Source organism: Pongo abelii, chromosome 6, assembly GCF_028885655.2.
Source record: "Pongo abelii isolate AG06213 chromosome 6, NHGRI_mPonAbe1-v2.0_pri, whole genome shotgun sequence".
Classification (NCBI taxonomy): Eukaryota; Metazoa; Chordata; class Mammalia; order Primates; family Hominidae; genus Pongo; species Pongo abelii.
Genome location: NC_071991.2, coordinates 114,545,493 through 114,569,249, shown reverse-complemented (window position 1 = coordinate 114,569,249; position 23,757 = coordinate 114,545,493). Strand labels below are relative to the sequence as shown.

The following is a 23,757-nucleotide window of genomic DNA, read 5'->3' as shown; positions in this document are numbered from 1 at the left end:
TTATTATTGCTGTGATTGTTATGATCTTAGATTATAATTCAGTGAAAGATTTTTGAAGCATTGATCTCTTCCATGTCTCCTGCTTCTTTGGTTACTATTTCTTAGGCCCCTGAAGTGATCCCTTTCCTTTGGTGGCTTCCTAAAGAAATAGTCAATCCCTAAGAATATATTCTTGGCCCTCTCATCTCATCCTATCCCTTCTCCTTTGATAACATTATTACTTTAATACGTCCATTATTACGTCTTAGGAAGATGACTTCTAAAGCTGGATAGCCTAGGCCTCTCTGGGGAACTTCGGACCTTAACTGGACATGGATGTTCCTTAGCTTTTTAGATGTGTCTCTGCAGAACAAAACTTACCTGTTTCCTCAAAAACTTTTCCTCCTTCTTGTTCTTGTCTTACCAGCTTTGACTCCTCTCTCCCGCTCATCCTTTATATCCAATCACCAAATCCTATTTTTTTTCAGCTTAAAATTTTAATTTATTCAGTTCATTCAAGAGTAAGTGTACCCTCGGGGTTGGATTACATCACTGTAACATGGAAATGAAAAATGTTGGCTGGTCTTTTGAACACACAATATATAAACTTGAGAGTAGTTAATTGCTTAGTATTATCCACTATTTGGATTTGGAAACAGAGAAAATAAGTATTCAGCAAGAGGGCAAGGCAAGTAAAAAGCCAAAGAGAGACAAAATATATTTTTGAGTTCAATAATGCATGCCAGTCCAGGCTTGTTCCTGGAGGCTTGCTGAATGTTGAATCCTTTACTTGGTGCCTAGAAGTGTTTTCTTTTTTATTTCCAACTTTTATTTTAAGTTCAGGGCTACATGTGCAAGATGTGCAGGTTACAGAGGTAAACATGTGCCGTAGTGGTTTGCTACACAGATCATCTCATCACCTAGGTATCAAGCTCAGCATCCATTAGCTAGTCTTCCTGATGCTTTCCCTCCTCCCAACCCCCACCCTCTGACAGGCCCCAGTGTATGTTGTTCCCCACCTTGTGTCCATGTGTTCTCATCATCCAGCTCCCACTTATAAGTAAGAACATGCAGTATTTTGTTTCCTGTTCTTGCACTAGTTTGCTGAGGATAATGGCTTCCAGCTCCATCCATGTCCCTGAAAAGGACATGATCTCATTCCTTTTTATGGCTGCAAAATATTCCATGGTATATATGTACCACATTTTCTTTATCCAGTCTATCATTGATGGGCATTTAGGTTGATTCCATGTCTTTGCTATTGTGAACACTGCTGCAATGAACATACACGTGTCCATATCTTTATAATAGAATGATTTATGCTCCTTCGGGTGTACACCCAGTAATGGGATTGCTGGATCAAATCATATTTCTGCCTCTAGATATCTGAGGAATCACCACAGTGTGTTCCACAATGGTCAAACTAATTTACACTCCTACCAACAGTGTAAAAGCATTTGTTTTTCCCTACAACCTCCCCAGCATCTGTTGTTTTTGACTTTTTAATAACTGCCATTCTGACTCGCTGAGATGATATCTCATTGTAGTTTTGATTTGCATTTCTCTAATGGTCAGTGATGAGCTTTTTTCCATGTGTTTGTTGGCCACATGTATGTCTTCTTTTCAGAAGTGTCTGTTTATGTCCTTTGGCCCACTTTTTAATGGGTTTTTTTCTTGTAAATTTAAATTCCTTGTAGATGCTGAATATTAGACTTTGGTCAGATGGATAGATTGCAAAAATTGCAAAAATTGTCCCGTTCACTCTGAAGACAGTTTCTCTTGCTGTGCAGAAGCTCTTTAGTTTAATTAGATCCCATTTGTAAATTTTTGATTGTTGCAATTGCTTTTGGTGTCTTCATCATGAAATATTTGTCCATGTCTACGTCCTGAATGGTATTGCCTAGATTTTCTTCTAGGGTTTTTATAATTTTAGGTTTTACATTTAAGTCATTAATCCAGCTTTAGTTGATTTTTATATGTGGTGTAAGCAAAGGGTCCAGTTTTGATTTTCTGTATATGGCTAGCCAGTTCTCCCAGCACCATTTACTAAATAGGGAATCCTTTCCCCATTGCTTGTTTTTCTCAGGATTGTCAAAGATTAGATGGTTGTGGTTGTGCTCTCCAGCAAGGGCTCAGAACTAGGCTGAGGCTGAGATGGCTGAAATGGCAGAAGTAAACTTCAGAAGGTAGGTAATAATGAACTTTGCTGAGCTAAAGGAACATGTTTAACCTAATGCAAAGAAGCTATGAATCATGATAAAACAAAACAGGAGCTGACAGCCAAAATTGCCAGTTTACCCAGGAACATAATCAATCTCTTAGAGCTGAAAAACGTACTACAAGAACTTCACAATGGAATCATAAGTATTAACAGCAGACTAGACCAAGTGGAGGAAAGAATCTCAGAGCTTGAAGACTATCATTCTGAAATAAGACAGGCAGACATGAATAGAGAAAAAAGAATGAAAAGGAATGAACAAAACCTCTGCAAAATATGGGATTATGTAAAGCGACAGAATCAATGACTCATTGGTGTACCTGAAAGACATGGTGAGAATGGAACCAAGTTGGAAATCATACTTCAGAATTATCATGCGGGAGAACCTCCCCAACCTAGCAAGACAGGCCAACATTCAAATTCTCAGTAAATGCAGAGAACCCCAGTAAGATACTCCACGAGCAGATCATCCCCAACACACAAAATCATCAGATTCTCCAAGGTCAAAATGAAAGAAAAAAATATTAAGGGCAGCCAGAGAGAAAGGCCAGGTCACCAACAAAGGGAAGCCCATCAGACTATTAGCAGACCTCTCAGAAAAAAACCCTGCAAGCCAGAAGAGATTGGGGGCCAATATTCAACATTCTTAAAGAAAAGAATTTCCAAGCCAGAATTTCATAACTGGCCAAACTAAGCTTCATAAGTGAAGAAGCAATAAGATCCTTTTCAGACAAGCAATTGCTGAGGGTATTTGTTACTACCACACTTGCCTCGCAAGAGCTCCTGAAGAAAGCACTAAATAAGGAAAGGCAAAACCATTACCAATCACTACAAAAACATACTGAAGTGCACAGACCAGTGATACTATGAAGCAACCACAAAAACAAGTCTGCAAAATAACCAGCTGGGATCATGATGACACGATCAAATCTCCACATAACAATACTAACTTTAAATGTAAATGGGCTAAATGCCCCAATTAAAAGACACAGAATGGCCAGTTGGATAAAGAACCAAGACCCATCAGTATACTGTCTTCAAGAGAAGCATCTCACATGCAAAGACACACACAGGCTCAAAATAAAGTGATGGAGGAAAATTTACCAAGCAAATGGAAAACAGAAAAAAGCAGGGTTTGCAATTCTGGTTTCTGACAAAATAGACTTTAAACCAACAAAGATCAAAAAAACAAAAAAAGGGCATTACATAATCTTAGTGTTCAATTCAACAAGAAGGCTAACTATCCTAAATATATATGTACCCAATACAGGAACAATCAGATTCATAAAGTAAACTCTTAGAGGCCTTCAAAAAGACTTAAACTCACACACAATAATAGTGGGAGATTTTAACACCCCACTGACAATATTAAATCATCAAGAAAGAAAATTAACAAAGATATTCAGGGCCTGAACTCAGCTCTGGATCAAGTGAATCTGATAAATATCTACAGAACTCTCCACACAAATACAACAGAAGATACATTCTTCTCATCACCACATGGCACTTACTCTAAAATTGATCACATAATCAGAAGTAAAACATTCCTCAGAAAATGTGAAAGAATTGAAATCATAACAGTCTCTCAGACCACAGCACAATCAAATTAGAACTCAAGATTAAAAAATTCACTCAAAACAACACAACTACATAGAAATTGAACAACCTGTTCCTGAATGACTTTGGATAAATAATGAAATTAAGGCAGAAATCAAGAAGTTCTTTGAAACTAATGAGAACAAAGAGACAATGTACCAGAATCTCTGGGATGCACCTAAAGCAGTGTTAAGAGGGAAATGTATTGATTATAATTCACAATAAATTTTGAAAATATCTCCTCCTCTCCATTTTCCCTGCCACTTCTCTAGTTCACAATTACAGTAACCTCCTAATGGGTCATGCTACCTCCTGAAATCACCCTCTGATATCAATATCACACATTACTTAGCACAAAAAGGAATGAAGTACAAATTATGCTACAATTGGGTGTTGAAAACTTCATGCTAAGTGATATATATACAGTGTACTGAGTTGAATGGTGTCCCCCAAAATTTCATGTCCACCTGAACCTGTAAATGTGACCTTATTTAGAAATAAGGTCATGGCATATGTAATCACATTAAGTAGAAGTCATACTGGATTACCACAGACCCTAAATCCAATATGACTGGTACATTCTACCACCAGCAACTACCAAAAGCTAGGAAGAGGCAAGGAAAGATCTTCCCCTAGAACCTTCAGAGGAAGCATGGTCCTGCTGACAACTCGATGTTAGACTTCTAGCCTCCAGAACCGTGAGAGAAAAAAATTTGTTGTTATAAGCCTCCCAGTTTGTGGTAATTTGTTTTTGTAGTCCTAGGAAACTAATTCAGATAGTACAGACATACCAATTTTGTTTATCCAATCATCAGTTGATGGATATTTGGGTTGTTTCTACTTTTGGCTAATATGAATAATGCTACTATGGACATTCATGTACAAGTACATTTATTATGTATTTGGAATTAATTTTGTAAAAGTCATGAGACTTAGGTTGAAGTTCATTTTTTACCTAAAGATATTCAGCTGCTCCACAACTATCTGTTGAAAAGACTATCCTTCCTCCATTGAATTGATCTTGCACCTTTATCAAAAATTAGTTTGTCATACTATATGTACTTGTGTGGTGCTATGTCTAGGTTTTCTATTCTGTTCTATTGGTCTATATCACAAAATCCTGAAATCAAGGCTACACATGAGTCTTGAAATCAAGGAGAGCAATTCTTCCTTCTTTATTCTTCTTTTTCAGAATTGTTTTAACTATTTTACTTCCTCTGCCTTTCCACATACAATTTGGAATAATCTTATCCATATTTACAAAAAAAATTGCTTGGTAAATCCTAAGGTTTTTAAAAACCAATTGTATGTGGATGACTCCCACATTTATATATCCAAGACCAGGCTTCCTCAAGGGCCACACATGAATATCCAACTAACCACTTAACAGCTACACTTGGCTGCTTGGTTTTGAATATGTTAATTTTGGGATGCCTATTAAATCTTCACATTTATCCACTGGTCTTCCCCCATCTCAGTAAATGCAACGACTACTTAGCCAGTTGCTCAAACCAAAAACCTTCTCTACAATAGACCTAGAGAGTCTTTAAATACATACACACATCAGAACATGTCTTCCATTAGCTTAAAAACATTTCACTGTTCAATTGCTTTCAGTAAAATCCAGATTCCTACTTAAGGCCCACAAGGACTTCTCATCACACACGCCTATCCTTACGAAGCTGTAGCCTCAGGCCGTCTTTCTGGTCCAAGCAGGACAAGAACTAAGGTAAGTGAGGTGACCCAGGAGCAAAATTTAAAAAGGCACTCACTGAATTTGCAGGACCCTGACAGTACTTCCTTAAACTTTGCTTCTTAGGGGCCTCACTTGCCCCAGCCTCACTTGCCCCATCCTGGTCCTGAGTCGCTTTTTTCTTGCCTTAGGACCTTGGTACTTGTCCACTGCCAGGAAAGCTCTATTCTCCCACTCTTATACGGCTTGTTATTTAGGACTCTGCACAGTTCTGACTATCCTATCTAAAATCTACCTCTTACATTGAGAAAGACCTTATCCCAAGCCCATGACTGCATTTAGTCCTCATAACAATTCTATTTGGTGGGTACTATCATCACCTCCATTCTACAGATAAGTTAGCTGGTACCCAGATAGATGCTAAGTAAATTGCCCAAGGGCACACAGCTACAGCTAGTGATTCCCCCAGGAAACACAAAAGTGGTTTGATTCCAGAAACTGAGCACTTGTTTCTTTTGAAGCACTTACAATCTGCAATAGTATTTTTGTTTCCTTGCATATTGTCTATCCCTACTTATTAAAGTGAGCTCCATGAGGCTCCATGGTTTATCTTTGACGTTGTCTCCCCAAACATAGTTGTACTTGGCTGTACTAAGTAATCCCTAGCATTTCTTGAATGAGTGCATTTAGAAAGACAGATGTGGCCCCCAAATAGTTAAACTACTTAAAAATACTTACCTCTGAGCCTCTGAAGTAAATAATTTCAAAATCTTTTATCAAAGAATCTGCAAGAAGAAAACCGCAAAAGCTTTCAAATAATAGTGCATGGCTATTATCTTGAGATACATATAATATGCCCTGTTTCTTGGTGGATCTACTTTTCTGTGGTGGCAAAGAAAATCACTGTGTTACCAACATCTAGAAGTTCTACCATCTAGAACCATGTAGAAAGGTGAGTTCGAGCTTGGGCCACTTCCACCTGGAGTTGTTTGTACTATTCGCTCTCTGGGCGTTTAAGTCATTTCTTTCTTTCTGGCTCTTTGGATCCACTGTACCCGGAAACCCCCTCCTTTCATATTTTCCTCTAGGACATCTACACTTCATAGCGAGGAAGTGATTTGATGGTCTGAAGCTTCTAAATCTAAGGTGAGATCTAAGATCATATGAAATGTAAAGGAAGAATTCTTTGGGGCAGTATTTTCTCCTGGCTCCTTCGTCGGCTCCTATTTGTGTGAGGGCTTCTTGAATGTCTGAGTGGTGCTCCTGAGAGAGGTGTTCCGACGAAGAGTCCGTCTCCCAGGGGATACAGATTTAACAGACGTTTGGCAGGGGGCAGATGAAAAGGATGGCGGGGACAGTCTAGTCTTACTTGCCGTTAAATCCTAGTGTGCTCCTGTCACAAGTAAGGCATTCCTTGCAGAGCAAGAATTTCATCAAGCAAATACTTTAAAGAGGTCGAAAGGTAAGTCCCTGAGAGGAACTGGAAGTGCCAGCAGAAGCCTGGCGCACGAACCTCATCACCAGTGTTAGATACGCCAGGTTTTCACCTCAGGAAGCCTCAAGGTTAGGGACGGGGCAAGGAGGTGAGCAGCGCGCCGCTGTGCGCCTGCGCTGGAGGGCTCCAGCCCGCAGCGCTTCCACGGCGCTCCTTCCCGCGCATCCCTGCGCACGCCCCACCCCGGTGCGCCTGCGCCCGGAGAGCTGAAGGGAGCGCGGTCCCCACAGAGAGCTGCCTTGGCTAGCATGGCGGCGGGCGCGCTACGCGGCCTGCCTGTGGCCGGCGGAGGCGAGAGTAGCGAGAGCGAGGATGACGGCTGGGAGATTGGGTATCTCGACCGGACGTCTCAGGTAGCGGAGGAGGCCTTGTCTTGACCACACCTGGTTTCGGCCTCCCCTGGCCCTCGAAGGCGAGGCCTAGCCTGCTGAAACCTCTCACTTCCTCACATGTATTTCCCTTTTTCCCAGTGGAAATACGGGCGTTTGTACTCAAGCAAACCCGCACAAATTTCCTCCTGTTCCCCAACTGTGGTTACCACCAAATACGCTTCTTTAGGTCATCGTAGCTCCTCAGTTGGGTTTGGATCCATTATTACCTATTCCCTTGAAAGATAATTTTCGACACGAATTCTTTTCAAACTTTGTATCAGTCAAAATAAAGCCAAGAAAAAAACCTGTGTACTTAACCAAACATTATTGTTTCCTGATGAGGTGGAAACAAAAATATATAACAAGAATTTTTTAAAATGTTTACTTTTCTAGAAATTGAAAGGGCTGTTACCCATTGAAGAAAAGAAAGAAAAATTTAAGAAAGCAATGACCATCGGAGATGTTTCATTGGTCCAGGAGCTCCTAGATTCTGGTGAGATAAGGGACAGTTTCATCTGACACAACTGTCTTAAGTTCGCAAGGATTCCTTATTTTTAAAAGGTTTATGTTGCTTTTCTAATGGAAACGCAACAAATGTTAATATATCAGTTATCCTGCATAATCTTCGTTGACTGAGTCCTGTCTGCCTTATTTTCTTCCTCTCTCCTTACATTTGAAATGCCACCCTGTTTATCTTCCATCAGTTCTTCCCCCTCCTTCAAGCAAGAGGCTTACTATAATCCTATCCCACTCTGATCATTCCTAATTTTCTCTTCATTTACTCTGCTGTAATGTTGTATGTTTCTTTTTTCTTTTCTTTTTTTTTTTTTTTTTTTTGAGATGTTGTCTTGCTCTGTGGCCCAGGCTGGAGTGCAGTGGCACGATCTTAGCTCACTGCAACCTCCACCTTCGGGTTCAAGCGATTCTCCTGCCTCAGCCTCCTGAGTAGCTGGGACTACAAGCGCGTGCCACCACGCCTGGCTAATTTTTTTTTTAATTTTTTTTTTTTTTTTGTATTTTTAATAGAGAGAGGGTTTCACCGTGTTAGCCAGGATGGTCTCGATCCCCTGACCTCGTGATCCGCCTGCCTAGGCCTCCCAAAGTGCTGGGATTACAGGCATGAGCCACCGTGCCCTGCCTGTTGTATGTTTCTTAAGAATTGGTTCTACTACATTTTAGTTCTTTCTCGTTACAGTTTTTTGTTTTGTGCTGGTGGAATGAAGCCTGAGCTAGGAATCAGAATAAATATATGGATAATTTCTTCCAGTTTATTGCCCACTCTGGTTTCTTGGAAGAGGCATTTAAACTTTGAGCACATCAGATTTCATTTTTAGGGGGTTGAAGGAAGGGGATGGAGTGTCTCTCTATAGCCCTGCTGGAGTGCAGTGGCACCATCTTAGCCCACTGCAACCTCCATCTGGGGGCCGGGATTCAAGAGATTCTCCCACCTCAGCCTCCCGAGTAGCCGGGACTAAAAGCACCAGTCACCAAGCCCGGCTAATTTTGGTAATTTTAGTAGACACGGGGGTTTCACCATGTCGGCCAGGCTGGTCTTGAACCACTGACCTCAAGTAATCACCCACCTCGGCCTCCCAAAGTGCTGAGATTACAAGCAAGAGCCACCGCCACCAGCCAGAGAGCATCAGTTTCTTTATGTAAAGCATCATAATTCTGTCCTGGGCTTCATGACTTTTTTTTTGTGTATTAAGTGAAAAAAAATTTTGAATTACCTTCATATAGAAATGTAAATTATTGATTATAATGATTAAAATTACTCAAAGGAATAACAAGCATTTACTTTAGTTTGGTGCAAAAGTAATTGTTTTTGCCATTGTAGATACAAAACATTCACACACAAGGTAGTTAGATGTGATTATATATAGCATAATGTTTTTCTTCTATGCTAGAATCAATGCATAGTTTACTGAAAAGTAAATAATTTTGAAAACAAGACAGATCTGGGTTTGATTACTAACCATGCCACTTGATGGCTTTGTAACCTTGACTAAGTTATCAAATCTTCCTAAGCTTCAATTTCCGCCCGTTTTAAAATGAGGATTATTATATCAAAGGGTTGTTGGCAAGGGGGAGAATTAAAATACACTTTTAAAAGACTTAGAACATGTAGGAATTATGTAAACATTACCTGTTATTCTTACAAGAAATGAGAAGGATCAGTTTGACTTTTTGGACAATGGAACTTGAGTTTGGAATTGAAAAATGAAGTTGAATAAACTCTGAATAAGTAGAAGGAGGCCCAAATACCTAATATTAATATATGTATAGTGTACATAGCATGGGGTGGAATAGGCAGAGATTTGTTTTAGAAAAGAAAATTTGCCTTAGGAGTAGTGGGACTAGGTACAATGAATGTGATACAGGCTTTTGAAAGATTAAGACTTGATATAATTGATGGGCAGGTGTGAGCTTTTCAGTCTCTTGAACAGAGCCTGCTGCTAAGTATTTAGTCAACCATTTGAAATTTGTTTTTAGTTACAAAATTTTTAAAGTTCATTTTTAAAAGGCAGTAATAGAGATATAGGTAGAAGTAGAAAGATTTCTTTACCATTGTCCTCACTGTCATTCCCCTTGCTACTGATGCCTCACTTTCACAGGTTAACTCCTGTTTTAGGGTATTTCCTTCCAGATGTCATTATGTAACTCTTTTTAAAAATATTGTTAATTTTTTGCCTTTCAAAGTCATTATTGTTCTTGAAACATGCTTCTGCACCAATTGGAAACTAAAAATAAAAGCACATTTTGAGTCAGCCACTTTTAACCATTTGAAGATGTCTCCAGTTTTTGTTATTCTGTGTACTATCATTTTCACTTTTCTTTAAAGTATGACATATTTTAGACATTCAGAAAAGTAAGGTACCCCCTCTGGAGATAACTACTTTTCTATAGTTGATGTTTATCATTCTTATGAGTATCTTTATACTTTTACTATATCCCTAAACAATATAGTATTATTTTGAATGTTTTTGAGCTCTATAAATATACTGTGTTCTTCCTTTTGAAACTTACCTTTTTTTGCACTATGCCTGGAACATTAATATGTGCTTAGTAATTTATGTTAAATATTAGAGGTTAAATATTAAGTTAGAATTTTAGTAAGAATTTTTATACTAAAATGCCACATTTGCTTCTTTTTTTTTTTTTTTTTTTTTTTTTTTTTTTTTTTTTTGAGATGGAGTCTCACTCTATCGCCCAGGCTGGAGTGCAGTGGCGTGATCTCGGCTCACTGCAAGCTCCGCCTCGTGTGTTCACGCCATTCTCCTGCCTTGGCCTCCCGAGTAGCTGAGACTACAGGCACCCACCACCACGCCTGGCTAATTTTTTTTTTTTTTTTGTATTTTTAGTAGAGACAGGGTTTCACTGTGCTAGCCAAGATGGTCTCGATCACCTGACCTCATGATCCGCCCACCTCGGCATCCCAAAGTGCTGGGATTACAGGCGTGAGCCACCGCGCCCGGCCTTTGCTTCTTTTTCTTTGCATCTTTTCCTTTCTATTTTTGCTATCACAGTTTGAGCAGTACTCTCAATAAATTGAGAAAACAATGATCTTTTCTCTGATCTCATTGATATGCTTTCAATCGAAGCAGTTTCAAGAGGAAGATTTGTTAGAGAAGACAAGTAGGGCTAGCAGTAGATGTCTATACCAAGATGGTTTAATGTTTTCTCCCAGTGATTATTATGTACCTTATATCAATTAAAATTAGGCAGTTAGAAATTAGACATATGTAGTCTTTCAGTGACCCAGTGTTTATACAGCCAGAAAAGTGACAGAGTGAGATCCTGTCTAAAAAAAAACAAAAAACAAACAAAAAAAACTTACTTTCAATAGCTGATATTTCCCTTTATTTTAGCTCACTGCTTGTCATTCGATTGTCCAAGACAGAACTTGATAGTCATTTTTAATTTGTTGTTTTCCATCATACCTCCTCCTCAAAGTAATTTTAAATTCTGATGACCCTGCCTTTGAAATGTCCTTTTGTTTTCCTTCCTTTCTCTCTCCACTGCCCTTGCTCTGATTTTCGTATAAACTTCCTGCGTTGTGACTAGTTTCCTTGCCTCCTGTCCCATTCTCAATAGTGGTATCTATGTTGTCTTTATAATACATATGTAATGATGTCAATTCCCGCATCACAAAACAGAGTCTGCATTTCTTAAGGGAGTTTTCATAATCTAACCTTAACCTATCTTTTTAGCTTCATGTTTTATCAGTCACCCATGGGTAAGTTTAGTGTTACGAATAAAGTTAAAGGTTTTTGAGGGATATATGTAGTATTTTCAACCATAGAGATAACTGATATTGCCCAGGGATAATATTCTAATTTAAAAGACATTTTACCTCTGTGAAACCTTTCCAGCTCCCCTAGAGAAAAAAAGGTAGCATGTAAAAATCTGTTACAATATACATACTCAGTTACATATATGATAAAACATCAGTCAGATCAGTCTCGGAACGTAGTGCCTGTAGTGAAACTGAAGTTAGCAAATTGTGTTAACGTCCTGATATAACTATTTTCTGTTTTTTGGAAGCCATTAAAAACTTCCCATGGTGGAATAAAGTACATGATGTACGTCACTTTACACAGTACTTTAAGCATATAAGGTGACTGATTTTTTTCTTTGGTGGTAGTGTGCTTTTAAAAGCTTGTTTTTATATTGACAGGCATTAGTGTAGATTCCACCTTTCAGTATGGATGGACTCCCCTTATGTATGCTGCTAGTGTTGCCAATGCAGAGCTGGTTCGGGTCCTTTTGGACAGAGGTGCTAATGCAAGCTTTGAGAAGGGTAAGATGTTTCAGATAACTTAAATGATTATGCTTACTGTGATTCCTTGGTTTCCAAGTAGCTATTATATAAAGTGAAAAAAAACTAAAGCAGTTTGAAGTAACCTTTCTATTCATTATACTGTGTAAATAATATACAAAATCAAATTAGAAACCATACATATTCTGAAAAACTCTCTTTCCAAAAACATAAATTCCAGTTGTGGTATCTTTATAACTGGTTGTTACTATATACCTTTAAGGTTTTGGTTGTTTTTAAAGGAAAAATTCTTTGAAACAAATATTAAAAAGTTTATAATTTAGTGGCAAATTACTTGAAAATCAGTCTGTGGAATTTTAAACTAAACTCCAAATTACATCACTTAAAGTTGTTTCAAAGATAGTTCATGAAATCCATCTTTGTCCTTGTTACTAAATAATTTCCATTCAGAAGTGCTTTGAGTGTAAGAAGAACAAGAGTGTATGAGCAAATCCAGTTTAATTATTACATTGAATTCCTGATTACTTATTTTTAACATATTCTCAATAGACAATTAAATTTGCTTCATAATTTCAGGTATAGGTTTCATTTTAGAATTGATTTTTACATTTTATACCTACAATTTTATTCTTTTTTCTCATTTATATATTTTACATAAATTTCTGTCTTAGCAACAGTTTCATGTTTAATCTTTTCTGTTAGATTTTTCTTTTTATTATATCATTTAAAAATATCACTTGGCCAGGCATGGTGGCTCATGCTTATAATCCTAGCAATAGCACTTTGAGAGTCTAAGGCAGGAGGATCACTTGATCCCAGGAGTTCAAGATCAGCCTGGACAATATAGTGAGACTTTGTCTCTATTAACAATAAAAAAATATTAGCCAGGAGTGGTGGCACACACTTATAGTCTCAACTACTCAGAAGGCTGAGGCAGGAGGACTGCTTGAACCCAGGAGTTCGAGGTTGCAGTGAGTTATGATCATGCTACTGCACTCCAGCTTGGACAACAGAGTGAGACACTGTCTCAAAAAAAAAAAATTACTCCAAGAAAGCTATGCTTAGGAATGAGGTTGTCAAAAGTGTATAAAATATTCTGCTCAAAAAATTAATTAATAATTATTCTTTTTATACTTATCCCTCCTTGTAATCAGAGGGATAGTTAGAGCTATAAAATATATTTTTCACAGAATGTATGTGTAAGTTCTTTTATGTGTCCCACAATAGCCCTGTCACAAAGGGCAGATACTAGATTCTTATCTGTATGTTAGATCTAATGAGCTATTAAGATATCACAAGAGTTATAGTTTCTCAGTGGCAGAACCGGGACTAGAATATGCTCTTTCAGTATTGAGCCACTAATGTGAATCATAGCTGTTGTGACCTATTTTGAAGTCTTAATTCAAAATAGGTGTTTTTTGTGTTTAATTTACTCTGATCTTTGCTGACACCATGAGAGCCAAGGGAAGAAGAGTTTTAGGAAACAGTGAGTTCAGAAAGATCAAGTACAAAAGGACTGAAAAGAAACCAAACCAATGGATGTGGCAGTTACAGCAATTTCAGTAGGGTAGTTTATAAGCCAGATTTCAGGAGTTGTCAAATGGATAAGAAGTGAAATCAGAGACTATAGATCATTGTTTCCCAAACATGAGTTTAGCAAGGCAAATTTTAATCAACCAAAAACTGTTCAAATCCAGACAATGTGGCTATGTCCATGTCCTTAACCACTTTCTGTTCTCTTGAAGTAACGGGAGTAAGAGGGGAAGGAAGTTAAATGAATTATAGATAAACTTTGGAGACTGAAGGGATTCATGTCTAATCTCATCTTTCGATGAAGGAAGACAAAGTTACCTGCTAAGAGTGAGAGATTTGGGAAGAGGTTATAGAGTTTTAGAGTGCAATAATAGAATGTTTTGAGTGGTAAAGACATCTAATAGATGCTCTTGATGTATGGGGGTTTTTCCTCACTTTTCTATTCACTATAGATAAGCAAAGTATTTTGATAACTGCATGTTCTGCTCGTGGCTCAGAGGAACAGATCTTGAAGTGTGTAGAACTACTACTTTCAAGAAATGCTGATCCAAATGTTGCTTGTAGGTAAGAGCCTTTATATCTGTTCAAAATTCAAGTCAAATTAGAATTTTTCTTTGGTATCAGCCTTTTAAAAATCATGAACAATGTTTACTTGGCCAAATAGTTGATGAATGAAAATAGTTCATAAGGTCATGGTTCCAATTCTATAAGATTATCAGAGGAAGGGGATATCATGAAAGTAGTCTTTCAACTCTACATTTTGAGAGGAATGTCATAAGAATTTAGAATGATAGGGAAAGGAGGACAATAAACTATAGTATCTTTTCTTGTGAATCATACTACTCTAAAGAATATGATGATTGACCTGTAAGAGTAAAGCCTTTTAATGTTCTCTCTCTATAACATTTAACAACTAAACAATTTTACAAAAATACTAAGAAAATATATCCATTTTCTATTTTCCTAATTGTTTCCATTTTCTTAAGACTTCACGAATTAACTAGGTAATAACATGTATGTAATAGTGCCTAGATGCATTGAAGACAAGCAGTAAATGTATCTTGCATCTTTTGAAATGTCAGTAATAAAAATGAATCAGATTGCTTAAAATTTCTATCACATTGGCTTCCTTTCTGATTCTTCTATTTCATCTTCCTATTAAATCTCTCTTTGTGTTTCATTTAATCTTTAAAATGAGTAGGAAGTAGCCCATCTAACAAAAATGTCTAGCACAAATAGAATTATTATTCATAATTCATTAGTTCAGATAATGATGATCTAGTACCTGATAAACAGAAATAATTATGCTTCACTCTGGAAGTTTTTTTCTAAATTGGTTCAGTTTCTATGATACCTGGACAGCAACCTTGGAAGGTACTTTACAGCTTTAGATAATTCCTAAATCTTTGTTGAGATTTAAAAAAATAATATTTTGGTCTAGTTGTAGTGGTTCTCAAGCAAGGTCTATTTGGCCTTTCAGGGGATATTTGGCAGTGTCTAGAGATATTTTTGATTGTTATAGCTGAGAGATACTACTGGTACCTAGTGGATAGAAGCCAGGGATGCTGCTGAACATCCCAAAATGCATAGAACAACCCCTCAAAACAAAGAATTACAAATCCCCAAATGTCAGTAGTGCCATGGGTGAGAAACCCTGATCTAGTGTGAGAAGGGCCAAGATGTATTGAGTGGATAATTAATATTTAAACAAAGATAAAAAAGAACTGGCAGAGAAACTACCTGCAAACCTGTATTTTTTTTAAGACAGGGTCTCGCTCTGTCACCCATGCTGGAGTGCAGTGGCACCATCGTAGCTCGCTGTAACTTCTGCCTCCCAGTCTCAGGTGATCCTCCCACCTCAGCATCCAAAGTAGCTGGGACTACAGGCACATACTACCACAGTGGGCTAATTTTTGTATTTTTTGTGGAGATGGGGTTTCACTATGTTGCCCAGGCTGGTCTTGAACTCCAGGGCTCAAGCAATCTGCCTGCCTCCACCTCCCAAAGTGCTGGGATTAAAAGTGTAAGCCACCATAACTGGCCTACCTGCAAACATTTTTTTTTTTTTTTTTTTTGAGATGGAGTCTTGCTCTGTCGCCCAGGCTGGAGTGCAGTGGCGCGATCTTGGCTCACTGCAACCTCTGCCTCCTGGGTTCAAATGATTCTCCTGCCTTAGCCTCCTGAGTAGCTGGGATTAGAGACGTGCGGCACCACGCCTGGCTGATTTTTGTATTTTTAGTAGAGATGGGGTTTCACCATGTTGGCCAGACTGGTCTCAAACTCCTGACCTTGTGATCCGCCCACCTCGGCCTCCCAAAGTGCTGGGATTACAGGCATGAGCCACTGCACCCGGCCTCAAACTTTTAACAGAAACTTTTATCCTCATATATGGTATAATCCTTAGTAAAATGTAACTTTTGGATCTGGTTATACCTTGGAATTAGGACATGTGCTTTAGTACTCCTCGCTAAAGTAAACTTCCATGAGTGTTGTAATTTTGATGTATACCTTTAGAAGTGGCATGAGATAAAACTTTTGCTTGGTGCTCTTCACTTTTTTTCCGACTGCCTCTATGAGATTTTGTAGGTAGTGAAGTCTTTACCCTCCTAATCACCTAAAATGTTGTAAACACACAGAAGTCAGTCAAGCCAGTGTCATAGGTTCTAGACTATTCTTTCTCCTCAAGAACTAGAAGATATCCTTTAGGTACATAAGATGTATTGGGAAAAACAGATTCCATTTGAATTAAAATGACACAAGGTTAGCATCTTATGCTAAAAACTATAGGGCAATGACACTATAAGGCAGTTTCAAAACTGAAAATCCTAAATGAGCAGATGAATTTGAAAGAGCGCAAGATTTCTATTGGTATGTGATCAACTCTAAAATAATTAGAGGATTTATAGAATGGTTGAAGAAAATAAAGCAATATGCATTTAATTAATAGATGTGAGAAATAACCTGAAAAACTATTCAGCTGCTTCTTTTTTAATGCTCAAAGCATAAAGCAATAAAATTGAATTGTGTTTTCTTGATAGAGCTGAAAAGAGGATAAGTTATGGCAAATAGTGCTTTTAGGCTGCAAATTTTATAAGAAGGATAGCATTAGCGGACATTGGGGGATAGCGTGCTGTCAATGTGAAAGACAAAACATATCAGGACATATGGGGAATACAATGAAATTTGAAGAGAATTTTATAGCTAACTCATTAGCAGTGACAAAAATCAAAACCTATTAGAAGATTGGGAGCTTTAGATTCCTGTAAAAAGTGTCGATACCAGCAATACATCTGGGAACCACTCTTCAGATGTCAAGGAGAAAAACAGATCTTCAGATGAATTTACTTTCAAGCTGTTGATGTAGCCTCTTTTGTTGAGCAATGCCATTGCTGAGAAAAATTACCTCTCAAGAAAAAGAGCACAAGGAAAGAGTCAGCCATAAAACATAAATGGCTAGATTTTGCGAAAGCTAGATAGATGGTCACGTATTTGATAGGTGCAAAGAAAGTTGGCTTCTAACTTTTTTTTTTTTAACTAGTATGGAATCAGTAGTCTTGTCTCATGAAGTGAAATTAATAGCAAAGTCTTGGAGATCAGCCTCTAAGCTTGAGATTGAAGTCTCAGTTTCCATGTGTAAAGTAGCATGAACTCTTCTCCATTCTGTGGAAATACCTCATAAGACAGGATCTTAGTTTTTAGATAAAATGGGGGAAAATGAGTTACTGATTTGTATTAGGAGCAGGAAGATAATTTCTAGGGGTTTGTAGATCTTAAAATGAAAGTAAGTCACTTGAATTACTTGGTTCTGTTTGCACTACACTACAAGTGAGTAGACAGAAGAATAAAGATTAAGAAGAAACTGTTGAATTTCCTCTACTTAACTAATTAGAAATCTCGCTGGATGGTACTGAGGGAATTCTGTAATAGTTTAAATTTTTTAACTTGTGTATAATTTACATACACATAATTAAAATACTCAGATTTTCAGTGTACAGTTGGATCAGTTTTGATAAATGCATACATTTGTGTAACTTACACCAGAAGATGGGATATTTCTGTCACTCCAGAAAGTTCCACTGTGTCTCTTGCCAGTCCGGTTCCCTCTCCACCAGAAGCAACCATGTGATCCAGATCTTGCTTCTACCACTATAAAGTTTTTCTGTTCTAGAATTATAGAGTATTTTTGTGATTTCTTTAACTGAATATAATAAATTTTAAGACTCATCCATGCTCTGTGTATTAGTAGTTTGCTATTTTCTTTATGGCCTGAGAAAAGCAGGTGTTCCAGTAACGCAGAAAATCAATTGGCTTAGAAATTAAAAGAAAAGACAAAAAAGCCATAAAGTTGTTAACAAGATTTCAGTAGGCAGAATTTTAAAGTATTTAGGCTCTATGCTAAGGCAGCATAAGTGCTGACAATATAATACGTTTTTCTAAGTCCCTAAACAGAGACAAGCGCCTTGCATCAATGCTTCAAGTAGCAAGCACTGACTATCCACTCCTTTATTTTTTATTTTATTATTTATTTATTTATTTTGAGATGGAGTCTCGCTCTGTCACTCAGGCTGGAGTGCAGTGGCGGATCTCCGCTCACTGCAACCTCCAGCTGCCAGGTTCAAGTGATTCTTTCCTCAGCCTCCCAAGCAGCTAGGCCTACAGGTGTGCCACCACTCCTAGCTAATTTTGGTATTTTTAGTAGAGATGGGGTTTCGCCATGTTGGCCAGGCTGGTCTCGAACTTCTAACCTTAAGTGATCCACCTGCCTTGGCCTCCCATTACAGGCATGAGTCACTGCGCATGGCCCACTCCTTTATTTTACTTACTGAATTGCTTATTGAGAATCATGTTTGGTGTATGCTGTGGTTGTTTCCATTTGTTTTGCTTCTGCAAGCCATTTGTGTACGTGTACTAAACGTTAATATCACTAAATACCTTTTTTGGTTGTTTTATATTTCATTTTTTTCAGTTTTCATTCTTTAATTTCATTTCATTTTTTTCAGTTTTCTTTCAGAGTTCCCCTTTATGTGCTGGGTATACATTCCAAGACCCCCTAGTAGATGCCTGAAAACATTGATACTACCAAACCCTATAAATACTGTGTTTTTTCCTATGCATACATATATGTGATAATTTATAAATTAGGCATAGTAAGAGACTAACAATAATAATAAAATAGAACAATTATAACAATATACTGTAATAAAAATTATGTGAATATGGTTTCTCTCAAAATATCTTATTGTACTGTACTCACCTTTCTTGGTGACCTGAAATGATCTGAAAAGATCTGTCAATCTGATAATTGAGACATATCCGTCAATGTGATAATTGGGTGTGTAGTATATATAGCATGGATATGCTGGACAAAAGATGATTCGTATCGCAAGTGAGACAGTACAAAATCTCATCACACTATTCAGGACAGTGTGCAATTCAAAAGTTATGAATTTTTTATTTAATATTTTTGGTCCTCAGATTACTGCAGACAGCAAAACCACAGATAAAGAGATACCATCTCATGCCAGTTAGAATGGCGATCATTAAAAAGTCAGGAAACAACAGATGCTGGAGAGGATGTGGAGAAATAGGAATGCTTTTACACTGTTGGTGGGAGTTTGAATTAGTTCAATCATTGTGGAAGACAGTGTGGTGATTCCTCAAGGATCTAGAACTCTAGAACTAGAAATACCATTTGACCCAGCAATCCCATTACTAGGTATATACTCAAAGGATTATAAATTATTCTGCTGTAAAGACACATGCACACATATGTTTATTGTGGCACTGTTCACAATAGCAAAGACTTGGAACCAACCCAAATACCCATCAATGACAGACTAGATAAAGAAAATGTGGCACATATACACCATGGAATACTATGCAGCCATAAAAAAGTATGAGTTCATGTCCTTGCAGGGACATGGATGAAACTGGAAACCATCATTCTCAGCAAACTAACACAAGAACAGAAAACAAACACTGCATGTTCTCACTCATGAGTGGGAGTTGAACAGTGAGAACACAGGGACACAGGGAGGGGAACATCACATACCAGGGCCTATCAGGAGATGGGGGGCTTGGAGAGGAATGGCATTAGGAGAAATACTTAATGTAGGTGACGGGTTTATGGGTGCACAAACCACCATGGCACGTGTATACCAATGGAACAAACCTGCACTCTCTACACATGTACCCCAGAACTTAAAGTATAATAAAAATAAATAATTATATTTTTTATCATTTGATGGTGAACATTTCCAAACTTATTAACTAAATAGACACATTAAAGGAGTAATTCTCATCTGCTTTAAAGCTTATATTGCACCCAAATTTTGTTTTAAGTAAACATTTAAATTTGCTAATACTATTTGTATTCCTGGGTGTCAATGTTTTTTGCAAAAATTTTGTAGCTTCTTCCAACATTTCTTCTCTGTCATCTTGAAAGTGGCTTCTTGAAAAGGAAAAAACATCCCTTTAATGTGATATTATTAAGGTATCTCCATCATGATACCATGACAAGCATCTTCTAAATTTTGCAGTTCTAGAAAATCTCTCATCTATCGTTTCTTCAAATATTACATCCTCCTTCTGAGCCTCTGATTGTATATCCATTAGATCTTCTCACTGTATCCTCAATATCTTTCATTTTCCATTTTTCAGTCTCATTGTGCCATATTCTGGATTATAGCTTCTGATCCTCCCTCTAGGTCACTAAATCTCACTTCACCTTCTAATCTGTTGTTAAAATAATGGATTTAGTTCCTCAGTTTTTAAGAAATTTTAAAAAAACTTCTAGATTCCCTCACAATTTTGGTCCAAATTATCTAACTTGCAATTACTAGAAATAGAAATCACATCTTCTAGATTTTTAAAGTTTATTTATAACTATTTTCGTGTCAGCTCTGTAATTCTTCCCTTCCCCTGCAAACTTTTTTAAAATCTTATTTAAAATAGCTTTGGAAATAGCATTTATTTAATTCATGGACAGCTTTCCATATGATATGTAGGTCCACTTTGTTCTTTTATTATTTTTTCTTTATTTTCTTTTATTTTTTCATTTTCCGTCTGTGGGACTTACGGTAAAAACTGACAACTTGAAAGCCGTTTTTAAAATTAAGCCTCTAGGACACAAATTACATCTTATGCATCTCTTGGATCTTGATACTGACAATATTTAACACAGTGTACGGTATCTGGCAAATATGGAAATTTAATACTGGTTTATTTTGGCTTTAGAATTTTGGGGCTTTATAATTTGTAAATGAAACATTTATTGAATATTTGCTGTGTAATAGGCACTGTGTTAATTGCTTGTCTGTGTTAATATGTTGTCTAAATAATCTTTACAACTCACTGATAAATGGTATGTTATTTTTCACAGAACAGAAAATTGGTGCTCAAGTATTTAAGTGCCTTTGAATGTAACAGAGGTTTGATAAGGGTATTTACAACAGTTTAATCTGAACAGGATCCACCAGTAGAATGTATTTATATTCCTCATCTTGTCTATATTTAGGATGTTTTCACAACAGTTTAAACAGCGTGACTTTTTATATTGTTGCAAAACATATGTTTGTGTTAAACTTCCTGTATCTTTGGATTTGGGTTTTTTTTTTTTCTGTCTTGTTCCCTAAATTATAGTTGAATATTTTCACTTAAAAACTCTGCAAACTATGAAAGTATGGGAACAGAACAATGTTACCACTTTAGCTTAATCACCTATATGTCCAAAAACAAGGTGGCCTTCAGTCAAATGAGTTGAAACTTGGCATAGTAAATCTTCAATTTAACCTTAAATTTGGAGTTGACATTTTTATTGTTAGAATAAGCCTTTAAAAAATATGTGCAATTGACATTTTTGTTTTTAGAAATTGTGCGTTTTCCCCCTAGTTTGCTGAAACCCTTTTTTATATTTAAAAAAAAAAGATTTTTTTTTTTTTACATTTAGAAGGCAATTTTTCTAGCATATGTGTTTGTTACATTAAGATTGCTCAGTCATAAGGGTTTTGTAAAGTGATGTGGCATTTTAATTTAAATAGATGCTTTTATTACCATTGATAAGGCAGAACACATTAATTAATGCCCTAGGTTTTGACTTAGTCATTGTGTAATTGTTAACTTGTTGAATGTTATTGCATGTTTTAATAAACAAAAGATACCTTTGGAAAAAATGTTGCCTACTTTCTCAGAACATAAATTTAGTTGTAAATGTCACAGGAGCAGTTTGGTAGATAAAAATGTAATTTTGGCTTACAATAGTAACTTGTTTTCTAGTTGTAAGTAAATGTGTGACATATCTTTGCTCTGAAAGCATAGACTGGAATTACAAAAATATTATTTCATAAAGAATTTTTAGAAATATTTAGAAAACATTACTAGAAATTGTCATTTATGTTGTAGTTTTTCTTTTTAGCCTTTTTAAACCTGTAAATAACCAAGACATTTTGTCATAAGATATTAAAATAATATGGAAGTCCATGTAGTAAATCATGAGTCTTTGTTGACTAAAGAAATTTCTTAAATTCTCTGCCCCAGGATAGCTATTTTAAGTAGTTTGGTAAATGTCCCTAATCCTTTTTAAAAATATACATTTTCATACAAATGCACACACACTCACACACACTTCTTTTCACTTGTTTGGGATCTTTCCTTGTCAGTACATAATAAGTTTACCTCCCGCTTTTTTAGCTGCTTAATATTCCTTATTATTAATGTACTGTAATTTATTGAACCATATCATGGTGACAGCATTTAAGTTGTTTATAATTTTTATTCTTATGTTGTATGGTGGTTAAGAGTACTGTCTTATGAACCAGACTGCCAAGGTTTGAATCCCAACTTTGTCATTTACTAGCTCTGTAATTGGGCAAGTTATTCATCTTTTCAGTTTCATTCTTATAGTAGGGGATAAAAATACCACTCACATCATAAAGTTGCTTTGTGTTTAGAACAGTGCCTAGCCACAGAGTAAGCATCAGATGTTTGTTTGCCATAACAATGATGATAATATCCTTGGTACGCGTTAATTCTGTAGAAGACTTCCAGAAGTAGAATTGCTCAAAAGGTTTGCACATTTAAAATCTTGCAAGTTATATCCAAACCGTCCTCCAAAAAGTTTTTTCCACTTTACATTTGTAAACCATGTGAAAGTATCCATTTTGTTTTTGGCATTCTTGCTAACATATTGTTAGGCTTTGTGGTTTGAACAATATCATGGATAAAAGTGAGCGTGTTATAGTTTTGTTATTTTTCTGATTTTTAATTAGTTTGAACATCATTCCTTATGTTTTTAGCCTTTTATATATTTTTAATAAATTGCCCCATTATCATTTAAAAATTTTTCTCTTATCTACATATAGGATCTGATTTTACCTTTTTTAGCAGTTTTACCTGTATGCAAACAATGATAGATATCTTAGGGTTATCTTGCATATTTAAGGCATATGTTAATACTGCTACTCAGATACCTGGAAATCTACCTGGACCTTTTGAAAGCATAAAATAGGATAGAGGTGAAGAAAGTTAGTTGATGAAAAGCTCTTGGCTCTAATTTTTCAAAACACATGCACAAAAACCAAGATCACACACAAACATCTTTCAAATTCTGACTTGACTTTTATTAGTGTCTGGTACGTGGTAGGAAATTACTATTTCTAAATTGAACTCAATTCTCCATCAAATAGACTACCCTGTGATATGTCTTATTGATTATAATAATTAACACACTGATTAGTAGTGTATAATAAATTATACACTACAAAAATAAAGTAGGTATAATAAAATTATACCACTACCTCCTTATAAAATTAGTTTGTTTGAGAATTTAGCTTTTTTGTCTTTTGCTATACTTTAAATTCTAAATTTGAAATGACAGCTTAATTGCTTTCATTTAAAAATGTGATTTTTTTTTTCCTCTTACATCTTTTAGGAAAAAATCTTTCCATACCCTGTCCTGAAGTACTAAAAGCTGATATCGGGGAACTAGTGTATGAGTTTATAATTTATTGTTTATAAATTGTCTAACTTTAGTGTATTGGTTTTCAACAGTATAATGATAACCAGAAATTCTCAACAAGAATCCCTCCAAAAAAA

The 23,757-nt window shown here is 36.5% G+C and overlaps 1 protein-coding gene and 1 long non-coding RNA gene across 8 annotated transcripts in view; one reads left to right on the top strand and one right to left on the bottom strand.

The window, feature by feature from the left end:
* LOC134761786 (uncharacterized) overlaps positions 1-11,454 on the bottom strand; it is a 55,064-nt gene extending 43,610 nt beyond the window's left edge. The window contains exons 1-3 of one of the 6 annotated variants that reach the window (XR_010140915.1): positions 7,000-7,106; positions 6,225-6,271; positions 361-531 (exon numbers count right to left, since the gene is read on the bottom strand). This is a non-coding gene — a long non-coding RNA (uncharacterized LOC134761786). Of the gene's footprint in view, positions 1-360; positions 532-6,224; positions 7,147-11,190 lie in introns of those variants that run through there. The other 5 variants (XR_010140917.1, XR_010140919.1, XR_010140916.1 and 2 more) reach the window with 5 other exon arrangements.
* ASZ1 (ankyrin repeat, SAM and basic leucine zipper domain containing 1) overlaps positions 7,201-23,757 on the top strand; it is a 74,800-nt gene continuing 58,243 nt past the window's right edge. The window contains 4 exon segments of one of the 2 annotated variants that reach the window (NM_001168532.1): positions 7,201-7,334; positions 7,746-7,845; positions 12,031-12,153; positions 14,118-14,229. In NM_001168532.1, coding sequence (NP_001162004.1) covers positions 7,230-7,334; positions 7,746-7,845; positions 12,031-12,153; positions 14,118-14,229 — 440 coding nt within the window. In that variant the 5' untranslated portion in view covers positions 7,201-7,229. 2 annotated transcript variants of the gene reach the window in all.